The sequence below is a fragment of the Leucopleurus acutus genome (genome assembly GCF_964270905.1).
Source record: "Leucopleurus acutus genome assembly, chromosome: X".
Classification (NCBI taxonomy): Eukaryota; Metazoa; Chordata; class Mammalia; order Artiodactyla; family Delphinidae; genus Leucopleurus; species Leucopleurus acutus.
In genome coordinates this window covers 65,247,036-65,261,628 of record NC_139148.1, presented here as the reverse complement: position 1 = coordinate 65,261,628, position 14,593 = coordinate 65,247,036, and the positions used below count along the sequence as shown (strand labels likewise).

The window sequence follows — 14,593 nt, the reverse complement described above, 5'->3', positions numbered from 1 at the left end:
ACATTTAAGAGATTTTTATCTCTCTTTTTAAAAAATTCTATTTCTTAGAAGTTTTGGTTATGTTTTTGATGTGTTTATGATGGAAGATTTATTTTATTTTATCTTACTTTATTTTATATATTTATTTGGTTGTGCCAGGTGTTAGTTGCGGCAGGCGTGCTCCTTAGTTGCGGCTCTTTGGCTCTTTAGTTGTGGCATGCGAACTTTGATTGTGGCATGCATGCGGGATCTAGTTCCCTGACTAGGGATCGAACTGGGGCCCCATGCATTAGGAGTGTGAGTCGTAACCACTGTGCCACCAGGGAAGTCCCGACGGAAGATTTTTTTTTAACTTGAGCCTTTAAATTGAGCATAACGAAGCTGTCATTTTTAGGTGTTCAGTTTATGTGGGATTGCTGCTGTGAGTCTGTAAAAAAAACAAAGAAATCTCCAGGTTCAGGATGCATTCTCGCCCACTGCATGGGCCTTGGTAAGACTTTACAGGTAAGAACATGAAGGTGTTCTGTTCTTGTGCATTCATTAATTTAAGAATATGTATTCTTTTATGTTCCAGCACAGTTGTAGGAGCTGGAGATACAGCAATGAACAAGAATAACAAGATTTCTCCCTCAAGAAGCTTATATTCTGGTGGGGGAGAGAGATTTTAATCAAATAAAATAAGAAATATGTACTTTCAGATAATAAATGTTAAGGAAGAATAGAGAGGGAAAGCATCTTTTAGGAAGTGATCTTTGAGCAGAGATCCTAATGAAGTGAAGGTGTAGGGTTACAGGCATAGCCAGTAAAACTGCAAAGAGTCTGAGGTGGAAATGGAGTTCCTTTACAACACTGTTTTTTTTTTTGGCCGTGCTGCGTGGTTTTGCGGGATCTTAGTTCCCCAACCACGGATTGAACCTCCTCCCTTGGCAGTGAAAGCACCGAGTCCTAACCACTGGACCGCCAGGGAATTCCCAACTTTTTAACAGTCTGTGATCCTATAGTAATGAGAACGTAATATATTTTTCACTATTAAAATACTACATTTCTGAATGCAGGAAGTTGCAGGAAGACTGCAGGAGTTGTAGCAGAGATGTGGAATTAGTTTATATATATATATAAAATTTCAAGCCATAAGACAATTACTACAGATTCAGTGAGTCAGAACACTACATGGAAAAATACTCGGTAACATAATTCTCTTCTAAATGGGCAGTGGTATTTTCTGAAGATCGTAGGGATGTTCTCTGGGGACTAGGGACTTAGTAGCTGCTTTGGTGTGGTTACTTTTTATATTCATATTATTATTACCGATCATAGAATCATGGAGCTTTAGAGTTGGAAGGATCTTATATATCATCTAGTTGAAGTCCCTTATTGTACCTATCTCTTTCCCTGTTGACCTTTGGTTGGTTGCTTTATTGTTTAAAACAAAAAACAAAACAAAATCCAAAAACCCAACTATTGTAAGTTTGCTCAATTTATTAACTTGTTTTGCAGATATTTAAATGAAGGTGGCAACTTAATTTGTTTTCTTGTAGGTGGTAAGCTTTCTTCATACGGTTCTTTTGTGTGACAAATTGGATTTCAGCACAGCTTTAGTGGTTTGTCCTCTTAATACTGCTTTGAATTGGATGAATGAATTTGAGAAGTGGCAAGAGGGATTAAAAGATGATGAGAAGCTTGAGGTATCATATTTAGAATGTTTTCTATTATCAGAATAACTGCATGAAATTCATATAGTAAAATAAAAAGATTTTTAATTACCAATGATGCATATTTCAGTGGGGATATTTAGTATTCATACATTCCTACCTTAAAAAATCTTTATTTCCTCACAAAAGGTCTCTGAATTAGCAACTGTGAAACGTCCTCAGGAGAGAAGCTACATGCTGCAGAGATGGCAAGAAGATGGTGGTGTTATGATCATAGGCTATGAGATGTACAGAAATCTTGCTCAAGGAAGGAATGTGAAGAGTAGGAAACTTAAAGAAATATTTAACAAAGCTTTGGTTGATCCAGGTAAGATATTAACAGGCACTGAGATAAAGAAACAAGTTGAATGAAAAATATGCTTATATTTAACAAATACTAATTGACCAACTACTGAGTAGCTGGTTTTTGTTTATCTTTCAGGTTTTTGCCTTCTGTTTCTTAGTATAATTTCATTAAGATGATATCACCCTTAATATTGCCAGATGTTCAGAATTCATTTGCTGAGTCTGGAAGTGTTTGAGGTTTTCAGGGGAGACCTTGTAAATGATTAAAAATTCACCAGGTACCTGTGTCACAATCGCAGATTCTTCTGACTGTCTGAATATTAGATGATTACAAGAGCTCTCTCCATACTCTGAAAACAGTTCTTTACATTTCTTTCCCAACTTTATGTCATTAGAAGAATTGGCTGCATTTTTTCTGTCTTTTAAATAGTCATCACTGTGGAAGGTTAATATTTGCAATGCTGTCATTCCTTCTAACAGTAATCTTCATGATGCAAGATCCAAATATTTGATTCTTACTTGCGACTTGTAAAAGCAGCAAGTTGTACGATCCACAGAACCAATGAATATTTAGTTGTTTGTATTCTATATTTTTTCCTTATCAAACTTTATTTTGTCATATCTAATTACTTTAAGACACTGTTGAGGCTTTAGATGTTTGTTGAGAAAGTCCAATTTTTCACTGCCAAAATAATTTAGAATTATTTAATCCAAGTATTATTTAGAATCCTTGGCTTTGCCCCTTTATAATTTTACTTTTAATTTATTTTTTCAGCTTTATTGAGGTTTAATTGAGAAGTAAAATTGTAACATAATTAAAGTGTACAATGTGATGATTTCATATATGTATACACTGAAAGAATAATCCCCTTTGAGTTACACATCATTACCTCACTTAGTTTTCTTTTTCTTTTTTGTTCAGAACATTTATGCTCTACTCATTTAGCAGATTTCAGTTATAATACATTGTTATCAGTTGCCATGTTATTACGATGTTATTTATACATTAGGTCCTCAGACCTTATAAATCTTATCACTGAAAGTTCGTACACTTTTGCCTCTTTTTTTTAGATAATGATGTAATTAGCATGTACCAAACTAATTGCCATTGTAAGTGTTAAGGCCTAATAATAAGTTTATCATTTTCTCATGATTAAAATAGTCGTCTAGAAGTCCTGTGGTTGTTTTGTTGTCAGAGAGCTATGAGCTAGTGAATAGCATGTTTTTCAGAAGGTTTCCTTGGAACAGTTTAAACAAGTTTCAGATGCTTAATATGGTCATCATGAGGAAATGAATTAAAAAGAAATTAAAGCTCATAACATGAAGAGTAATGTTTGTTATTTCCATGTAAGTCATTTAGTGACATTTAAAATAATTATTTTGGAAAGTTTTGTGTTTTCTTTGTTTACAGAAAAGTTGAATGATAGTAAAGAACACTCCCATTTACCTTGAACCCAAATCCCGCACTGTTCATCTTACATTGCCATGGCAGATTTGTCAAAACTAAGAAATTCGTATATTATTAACTAAACTCCAAACTCTATTTGAATTCTACCAGTTTAATATTACTGTTCACCTTCTGTTCCAGGATCTCATCCAGGGTACCACATTGCATTTAATTGTAATGTCTCCACAGTCTCCTCTGGTCTGTGACAGTTTCTTAGTCTTTCTTTTATTTTCTGTTATCTTGTCAGTCTTGTGGAGTACTGTTAAAGTATCCTGTAGGATGTTCACTAGTATCTGTTGTTTTTCTTGTAATTAGACTGGGATTATAGGTTTTTGAAATAATGTACTAGAGGTGTAGTATCCTTCTCCTCACATTATATCAAGGGTAAATTAGATCCACATGACATCACTAGTGATGTTAATTTTCATCACTTGGTTAAGGTAGTGTTTGCCAGGTTTCTCTGCTGTAGAATTACTGTTTTCACCTGTGTCTGTTCTTTGCTGGTCACTAAGTCTAGCCCATCCAAGTGGGGGGAGGGCAAAAATTAAGCTCCATCTATTATAGTGGGCTACACTTAAATTTGGAATTTTTCTTTAATTTTTCTTTAAGAAAGATTTGTCACTTCTTACCCATTTATTTAATCAGTCATTTATATCAGGATAGATTAATTATCTATTATTAGTTTATATGTTAGAACTAGCACTGTATTATTTATTTTGTTGCTCAGATTGTTCCAGTTTGTCCACTGGGAGCTCTTTCAGATTGGTTCCTGTACCCCTTTGATGTTTCATCCTTTTGATTTTTTTGAGCACTTCATTACTTTCTGGTAGTATGCTCTAGGATCATGTTAATTTGTCCTTGCCCCGGAGTCCATCATTTCAACAAGGAACCATGCGTGGTTCCTTTCACTGAAAAATGGTGTTTACGAACCAAGATCTGGGCACTGGGTGTGTTTGTTGCTACTGCAGTGTCATTGCTTCTAGGTTCACTCAGCAGACAGAACTAGGTGATAGGTCTACGAATCCAGGTATATACACAAATCTATCTGTGTGTGTGTGTGTGTGTGTGTGTATAAACATAAACTTGATGTCATAGTGATATATTTGACTCTAATTCAGTATCATAGGGTTCATTTTAGTCTTTTTTTGTTATTCTGTTACTTGTCTTTTTCAACAGTGAGAATCTTGGCTTCAACCATCCACTATCCATTTACTTATTTATTCAACCTCATCTTATATGTAAAGTAGTTTTAGAATTATTAACCTATACCCTCGTGAGAAACAAATTTACCAACTAGAGTACAGTGCTTATGTATGATTGCTTTTGTCTGTAGCTTTATAATTTCCAAGCATCATTTTCTAAAGTTACATAGGTCAGTTCCTTCATTTTATTTGCATACATTAAAGTTTATTCTTTGTAATGTAGAGTTTAATGTTTTTTTTTAAAAATTGAGGTATACTTCATTTACAACATTATGTTAGTTTCAGGTGTTCAGCATAGTGATTCATTATTTTTACAGATTATACTCTATTAAAAATTATTACAAGATAATGGCTATAATTCCCTGTGCTATACGATATATCCTTGTTGCTTATGTGTTCTATACATAGTGGTTTGTATCTTTCAGTCTCATATCCCTATCTTGCCCCTCCCCCCTTCTCTCTCCCCACTGGTAACCACTAGTTTGTTTTCCATATCTGTGAGTCATTTTCTGTTTTGCTATATACATTTGTTTGTTTTGTTTTTTAGATTCCACATGTAAGTGTTATCATACAGTATTTGTCTTTCTCTGTTTGACTTATATCACTAAGCTTAGTATTCTCTAGATCCATTCATATTGCTGCAAAGGGCAGAATTTCATTCTTTTTTATAGCTGAGTAACATTTCTCTCTGTGTGTGTGTGTGTGTGTGTGTGTGTGTGAGAGAGAGAGAGAGAGAGAGAGAGACATTTTCTTTATCCTTTCATCTGTCGACAGTTGGTTTGCTTCCATATCTTGGCTCTTGCAATTAGTGGCACTGTGAACGTTGAGGTGTGTATCTTTTCAAATTATTGTTTTCAGTTTTTCCAGTTATATCCCCAGTAGTGGAATTGCTGGATCATATGGTAGTTCTATTTTTAGTTTTTTGAGGAACCTCCTTACTGTTTTCCATAGTGGTTGTAACAATTTATATTCTCACCAACAGTGCACAAGGGTTCCCTTCTCTCCACATCCTCACCAACACTTGTTATTTCTTGTTTTTTTTATCATAGCCATTCTGATAGGTGGGAGGTGATATCTCATTGTGGTTTTAACTTGCATTTTCCTGATGATTAGTGATGTTGAGGAGCTTTTTATGTACCTGTTGCCCATTTGTATGTCTTCTTTGGAAAAATGTCTCTTCAGATCCTCTGCCCATTTTTAAATTATATATTTTTTTGCAAGCATGTATTTTATATTGCAATATTTGGATGTTCCCAAGACCACTCTCAGGTTCAGTAATTCACTAGGACTCACAGAACTCAGAAAAGCCTTTATACTCATGGTTATGGTTTATTACAGTGAAAGGATACAGATTAGAATCTGCCACAGGAAAAGGCACATAGGACAGGGCCCAGGAGAGTTCCACACCCAGTTTGTTAGTGGAATCGTGCAGGCAGCACTTACTTCTCCCAGAAGTGATGTGTGACAATACACGTGGAGTATTGCCAACCAGGCACACTCATCCGAGCCTTGGTGTCTAGAGTTTGGGCTTGGTCACATAGACATGGTTGACCACCCATGCAGGTGATCTTAGTCTCTAGCTCCTCCAGAAGTTGAGAAGATGCCACATGACCAAAGCTGCTCTCCCTTCACCCCACATCATGTTAGCATAGACTATCTGATGTGTCCCAAGCCATCCAGGTGAACAGAGATATTTTTATCAGGTCAGACATTCCAGGAGTTTAGAGGTTACCTCCCTAGAGGTGGAGGCAAAGGCTAAACTTTTCTTTGGGCCAGATTAATCCTTTACTTTACTACATATATGTATATGTAGATAAAAATCACCCTGTTTGAGGTGGTTGTTTAAATACAAATGGGATCATAATATAGATATTGAAACTCTTCTTTTTGTTTAATAATATAAAGAACATATTTGGCATATCTTTCAAGGTTATTACATAGAAATCTACATCATTAATTTTAGTTCTGTGACATTCCATTATAGCATAGTTTTATTAACCCCCTTTGCCAATCTTCTTAGTTGTTTCCAATTTTCCACCCTAAACAAACAATACTTCAGAGAATATTTTATGTATCTTGGGGTACTCATGGAAGTATATCTTAAGGATAAATTCCTAGAAATTGAAATTTGGGTCAAGGGTGCACATATTTTACATTTTAAGAGATACTGTAAAATTGTCTTCCAAAATGTTTGATACTAATTTAGACTTCCGCAAAGAGTATATGAGAGTACCTGCTTCACCACACCCTCATGAACACTGAATATTAGGTGGTAGAAATCATTTAAATCACTTGTGTAAGAGGTAATTTACAAAGCAAGATACATATTTTAGTTTTTAGAAAGTCGATTAGTAATTTAAAAATGTCTTACTATTCATGTAGCCCCATCTAAATACTGAATAGCAATTGTGTTATTTGATCAGGCATGCTGAAGCAGTTACTTTTGAAATCATGTAGAAGATGTATTTTCTATAATGCCTAACATATAGAGGATAATTTGACAACTGCTATTGTTTAAATCAATATTTAAGTAATTTGTGTGTATGTTAAGCAGCAAGCAAATTGTGTTTATAGGATACTTTAGCAAAGAATACATATGGTTATTTTCATAAAATAATAATATGTATTTCTTTTGAAAGAGTCACTCTCAGCTATGAGATCTTTTACAGCTTGGAAAGTGTTTTCCCCCCAACCCCAATACCCATGTAACAATGAGTTTAGCGGTCCTTTATCAGTTAAATTTTTCCCCAGCAATGGGTATTAGTTATTAGGAATAAGTCAAATGGGAAATACTACTTGGCCTATTGTGATTTACATATTATTTCTTAAAATGTAACTTTTGAAATTTGTCATTTCATGTATATATAAATTGCTCTTGGTCTCAGTTGATAGGTTTTTTTTATTTTTTATTTTTTTTTACATCTTTATTGGAGTATAATTGCTTTACAATGGTGTGTTAGCTTCTGCTCCACAACAAAGTGAATCAGCTATACATAAACATATCAGTTGATAGTTTTAACTTGATACATTAGTGCTGAAATGTATCTTTAGATACTGTTTTTCATTTGTAAAAGATATTATTTTTTTCAGATACCCCAGATCTCTTGGGATCTTTTCATCTGTGTGATTATTTCTATTCTTGCCTATTTTTGTACTCTCAGAGAACCTTAAGTACCATCCATAGTAGTACTTTAATACTCTAATAAAATTAATACTAGTGAGAGCCACATTAACCATATACAGATAAAATATAACTTATCAGGATGTTGTTTTATCTTTCCACAAGAGCAGCACTGTAAAATGATTAACTTAACTTAAATGGATTATATTTTTAGTTTTATTATATGTTAATTAAATGTTGTTTTTTCTAGGCCCTGACTTTGTTGTCTGTGATGAAGGCCATATTCTAAAAAATGAAGCATCTGCTGTTTCAAAAGCTATGAATTCTATACGATCAAGGAGGAGGATTATTTTAACAGGAACCCCACTTCAAAATAACCTAATTGAGTGTGAGTCAATATCTGTAGTTACGCTATAGAGTATTGGCATTGCCTCAGATATATTTTTGCCACATCGCCATCTGCCTATCTTTAGTTTATTCTAGTATAGTCTCTGACCATGAACTACATAGGTCCATTCTTAGTCTACTGTGAAAGTATACCATTCATTTCAAGTGGAATGGGGTTTTTTTGTGTTTTTTTATTTTTATTTTATTTTATTTTTTTTTTGCGGTACACGGGCCTCTCACTGCTGTGGCCTCTCCTGTTGTGTAGCACAGGCTCTGGACGCGCAGGCTCAGTGGCCATAGCTCACGGGCCCAGCTGCTCCACGGCATGTGGGATCCTCCCGGACCGGGGCACGAACCCGTGTCCCCTGCATTGGCAGGCGGACTCTCAACCACTGCACCACCAGGGAAGCCCATCAAGTGGAATGTTTTATAAATATAAATGGTAAACCACAATCAAGAGGTGTGCCATTATGAGTGTTCAAATACAAATATAAAATTTAAAGTATATGCAAGGTATCAGAAGTCTTAATGATTGCTTAAAAAATACAAATGCATTTGTGACTATTCAGGAGCTATTGTAATAAAATATATCCAGTTTTGGAGGAGGTACTGATAGGAAATTGAAAAGAAATGCTAAGCATGAAAGTTTTAGGAAGGTGGAGATTGGAGGAGAGCTATGTTGAATTGATGTCAGGATACAGTTTGCTGAGGCTGAGGATAGATGATGTGAACCCAGGGAAGTGACTTGTGAATTTCCCTTATTTTCATATGTGTGTGATGACACTAAAGAGGGAACATGAGTTACTCAGCAAATAACAAATTGAAATTTCCCATTGTAATCTGTTCTAATAGCTTTTTGTTATTTTTATGTTATTTATATTCTTTTGGTGTATTTATAGTTACTGTTTTCTGTTTTATTATTCGTAATACTGGTTATTGTCTCACTTTGTCCTTGTTTATATTTATCTATAATATGTATCTATATTTTATCTTTATTTTTGTCTGTTCCAGTTTCCCCCTTTTCTGTTGCCCCATTTATAGACTGTTGCCCTGTTTCACATTGTGGTCCTGTATAGTATAGGGCAACTGATTACTCTGTTAAGGATTTCTGGAACTAAATCAGTTAATACAAAATTTGATATAGTAGTTTATTACCTGATTTTATTATTTTGATTCAGTATCTATGTTTTTTTCACGAGATTCCCTTGCTGACCATAAAATCATGGTTAGAATTATAGAGCAGTTGTTTTATACTCAGTATCTATTAAAAAGACTAGTGAGTTCAAATAAAATGTTCTTTGGTGTTTTCTTAAACATTCATGTCTAGAATTTTGGGATGGGTTTTATCTGAGTTTCTCATCTGATTTAGGTAATCCAGTTCTAAATCATACTGATAACCAGTATTAGTCTACACTCAGTTTGGTGTTCTTTCTTTGTAGCTTAATTGTAATGCTTCCATGGCATGCCTTTTAGACACGAGCATTTTATCAGAGAATTGTTCTCAGTTCTTTTAGCCATTACTGTTGTTAATGAACTAATATCTTCTTTCTTAGATCATTGCATGGTTAACTTTATCAAAGAAAATTTGCTTGGATCCATTAAGGAGTTCAGGAATCGATTTATAAATCCAATCCAAAATGGTCAGTGTGCAGATTCTACCATGGTAGATGTCAGAGTAATGAAAAAACGTGCTCACATTCTCTATGAAATGTTAGCTGGATGTGTTCAGGTACAAGTACATTCCACAGTAATAAAATATTGTTACTTTGGTATATTGCAATCTCAAAATGTTTTCTGAATTCAAACTTTGTGTTTTCTTTCTCCTTTCAGCATGTATCAATAGTTTTATAGTTAAATCTCTTTGCAGTCTCTTCCAAAGTTTATGCAGCATTGAACTTTAAAAAAATTGCCTTGAGAGGTTTAGAACATAATTGATTAATTCATTTGCTGGGTGTATAACTTCATGTGTTAATATGTTCATGTTTAGATTTTCTCATCCTTAAGATAGGGAGTATGTAAAAGGAACACAGCTATTATGATTAAGAAATTTCTGTGCTCACCTAATTCTATAGTATAGTATTTCAAGCCTCATTTGTTTGAAATGGTTTTAGGAAAGGCAATTATGAATTATGAGTGAAGCCATATTAATGTAATCCTGAAGAAACAGTTTTATTAATTCCAAGTACATACAGTAACCTTAATGGGCTAATAGTGTTGTTTACACACGGATCTTCAGTAAACCTTTGTTAAAATGAGTAGATAAGTATGTAGAGACTGACCAGTTGGTCAGTCTGCATTTTATCTTAGTTCTGTATTTTTCTTAAGACACTAGATATTAATGGTAGCAAAAAAGATGTAACAGATGAGACAGGCTATCATTTTGACTGAATATACTACCATTACGTAAGGTGAAATCATCCTGTTTGTTCAGGTTAGCCAGAGGTACTAGCAGGTACTGTATTTCTGTATTACTGCTGCTACTTAGGCAGCGTTTTTCTTGTTTAGGTAGTCATTTGTATCTAGCACATTAGTGTTCTTTCTTTCCTGTTCCTATGTTAAATGGTTTCAAGAGTGCCTGTACTTGGCTTGTTTTCTCAGTTGGGCAAACATTCCCCCTGACATTATGTGTTATCCTCTGGCATGTTGGCACATCTTACCCAAAGGATAACCCAGACTGCATCAAACTTTGATTCAACGGTTTTACTGTATGATTAAAGCAAGTCTTTTTGCTAGCACTACCTACTATATCCCCTCCCCACCTTTTTTTCTTTTCTTTTTTTCTATATAGAGGAGACCATTTGAAAACCTAAATTGCTCACTTGGTAATATGGCCACTTCAATTTAAAACCTGCCTGGTGTGTTGCAGTATCTTTTTACCAGTGCGTCATATTGTATAGTCACATGAAATACATTAACTACAATTATATGGGATCATTGTGTGATTAAAGAGGGTAAATATGTTTAAGTAAATGTTTTCTTATATGTCTGGTACCTATTTATTTATGTACATTTTTTTAGTTGCAAGCAATGATAATTCTTAGAACAGTTAGTTACTGTCATATATTTAACTAATTTTCATTCTCTTTTTATTAATTGCAGAGGAAAGATTATACAGCATTAACAAAGTTCTTGCCTCCAAAACATGAATACGTGTTAGCTGTGAGAATGACTCCTATTCAGTGCAAACTCTATCAGTACTACTTAGATCACTTGACAGGTAACAAATACACTTAGCTTATTGTTTTCTCTCTTAAAGCATTCTTTTTCTGAAGAATGCTGTCTTGATAATTTCACCATGTCAGTTGTTCTTTTGCAATTTTGCATTTGCATAAAATGGGTATGTTGTAAAAGCACAAAATATTTCTAATTAAAAAAACTAATATCCAAGATAAATAAAATTCCGGTGTATTATTAAAAAATATCCAACCACATTAATAATAAAAAACCTGTAAATCAAATTTATGAAATCATTTCTTAGGTATCAAATTGACAAAGTTTGAAGGGAAAAAAAGGCAAAATACAAAGCAGCGCACACATTATGTCCCAATGTTACAGTAAAAATATGCACAAATGCCTAAAATACACAAAAATGTTAATAATAGGTTATTTTCTGGGTGATGACATTATGCAGAACTTTATTTTGTACTATTTTCTATGTGCTTTTTAAAAATACAATGAACAGATATTGTTTCATCATCAGTAAACTCGTGTGTTTGTGTGTGTCTGTGTGCCCAAGGTTGTCACTGTTCACAGAGCAAAACTTTAGTTTCTGTTTGGTCTGGAGTGATTTTTTTTTTACTTGTTAGTCACTTTATTCTGGTACCTTTCCTCAGGTGATGTGCCAGATTTATTTAGGAGCTACAGGTTAGAAGGCACCCTTCAGCCATTGTGGATACAATAGTTGATCAAAAAATAATGGAGGGTGGAGGTGTATACACACATATTAGAATGATACTTCCTATCCTATCAATAGTTAAAGTAATACTCTTTGTGACAGCAGTGCATTTTAGAAAGTAGAATAATGATGATAGTCCTCAACAGTTGTTCTGCTTTGGGGAAAAGAGGATTTGAATGTTTGTATTTTATAGAAATGTTGTTTTGCTGTATTATAAAAACAATTTTCTGACTGACTTTTGGAAGGAGATCATTTCCAGCAAGGCATAGAGTTTCATTTGTATAGTAATCATAAGCTATTAGATTTATTGTATCAGTACCATTCTGTTTTGAATGACAAAAATTGCAGACATGATTAAGTAACCAAATGTAGAAATTCCAATGAGAGAGAGAAAGAGAGGGATTATCAGACCTATCTTTCATTAATCTCTGAGTAATAAAGGGTACTAAATTTGGTCATTTAATATTTTCTCCATTTGAAATTTTGTTTTATTGTGAGGAATGTACTAGATGTTTTCAATTATTAAAGAATCAGTTGTCCCTAATAACCAACAGCAAAATGTTAATAGCTCATATATAGATATTAAAATGTACTCTTTTTGAGAGCAATGCAGTATTTAAGAATTAAAGGGACCTCATTCTTTGTGACTTCACTTGATAGGAGTATATATCTAAAGTACTAATTGCCAACGCTTCTAAACTCAGAAAGGTATAATTGCTAAATTATTATCTGATGCCATGAATCTTTCAGTCATGAGAATGTCTTGGGTTTTCCCCCTGCTAAATGTGATGTTTTATTTTCCTTAAAGTTAACCTGAGTTAATAGCCATAAAAGGCTAAATGGATTATATTAAAGGTTACTTTATCTTGATTCTCACTACAAACCATCAAAGTGTTTCTCCCAAAATGTCATTCACCTATCTCACTTGCATTTAAAATGTTTGGTATTTTTTCTGTTACATATTCCAGAAATTCTTTTGTTTCTATATATGACTCTTTTTATATTTGACTTGGCTTTTAAAAGTTCACATAAATTTTGCTTTTGATACTAGCAACAATTTGATGTTAATTTTAGTAGTGATAATTTATAATATATTTAATATTTACAGAATTAAAGTCATGAGAGGCTAAATTTAATGAATTTCAAGAAAATTAACATCCTCTTAATTTTCCTTTGTTCTCTAAAAAGTACAATCCTGCAGTCTTCCTTTTTACCATCAAGTGTCAGAAGTTTATATTTACATGTAAGCCTCTGCCTTCGGTAAACAACTTTAGGTTTTACAAGTGTGAATACTTAGTTTTCAAACAGCCTGATTTTAAGCTTAAATCAGTATTAAAATCCATACACTGTCTTAAGGAATGCAAAAATGGAGCACATAAAAAGACAGTCCACAAATTGGAAGAAAATATTTGTCACTTTCCTAAAAGGGGGATAATATCCAGAATATATAAAGAACTCTTACAACCTAACAACAACAACGAAAAACCAAACAAGCCAATTCAAAAATGGGCAAAGTTTTCAATAGACATTTCTCCAAAAAAGATATACAAATGACTGATAAGCACATTAAAAGATGCTCTACATCATCATTAGTTATTCAGGAAATGTAAATTGAAACCAAGAGATACCACTTCACACCCAATAGGATGACTATCAGATAAAGAAAGATAATAAGTGTTGGCAATGATAAGGAAAAACTAGAACCCTGGTGCATTGCTGCTAGGAATATAAAATGGTACAGCTCCTGTGGAGAAAGTAGTGTGGCAGTTCCTCAAAGAGTTAAACAGAGAGTTACCATATGATCCAGCAATTCCACTTCTAGGTAGAATTCCACTTTCAAAATAATTGAAAGCAAGAACTCTAATAGATACTTACCCATTCATGTTTACATAGCATTATTTCATAATAGCCAAAAAGATGGAAGCAATCCAAGTCTTCATCAAGTAATGAATAGATGAACAAAATATGATATATGCAAACAATGGAATATTACAGTCTAGAAAGAAATCCTGACATGAACGGATCCTGAAGACATCATGTTAAATGAAATAAGCCAGACACAAAAGGACAAATCCTGTGTGATTACATTTAGAGGTGACTGGAATAGTCAGATTCATTTAATGGATACAGAGTTTCTGTTTAGGATGATGGAAAAAAGTCTTAGAAATGGAGAGTGCTGATGGTTGCACAACATTTCAGTTATACTTAATGCCACTGAACTGTACTCTTAGAAATAGAGAACAGTAATATCCTTTTGTCTCTAAAAATGAATGGGTCTAAGTGCCACACATTAGAGGTTGAGTCAGTGGTTCTGGAGTAGGGCTCAGGCAGCTGCATTTTTATAAGCCCTCTAGGTGATTTTGATGTACCCTCTGCTTGAGTATCACTGCTCTAACTGATGCTCAGTATGATTGGCCATCAGGGAAATGTAAATCAAAGCCAGAACAAGATACAGGCATACCTCAGCTTCTTAAGTGTTCAAGTGAAAGGAAGACTCACTTGTCATTATGTATTTACTTGCCCTTTTTTGTGCTTGTATTTCCAAATAAAGCCATTTGGCGTCAA

The 14,593-nt window shown here is 33.9% G+C and overlaps 1 protein-coding gene across 10 annotated transcripts in view; it reads left to right on the top strand.

Moving 5' to 3' along the window:
- ATRX (ATRX chromatin remodeler) overlaps window positions 1-14,593 on the top strand; it is a 248,863-nt gene that overhangs the window by 147,075 nt on the left and 87,195 nt on the right. For all 10 annotated transcript variants that reach the window (XM_082865330.1, XM_082865334.1, XM_082865333.1 and 7 more), the window contains 6 exons: window positions 374-483; window positions 1,518-1,664; window positions 1,821-1,998; window positions 7,997-8,134; window positions 9,687-9,862; window positions 11,233-11,350. In XM_082865330.1, coding sequence (XP_082721456.1) covers window positions 374-483; window positions 1,518-1,664; window positions 1,821-1,998; window positions 7,997-8,134; window positions 9,687-9,862; window positions 11,233-11,350 — 867 coding nt within the window. The remainder of the gene's footprint in view (window positions 1-373; window positions 484-1,517; window positions 1,665-1,820; window positions 1,999-7,996; window positions 8,135-9,686; window positions 9,863-11,232; window positions 11,351-14,593) is intronic.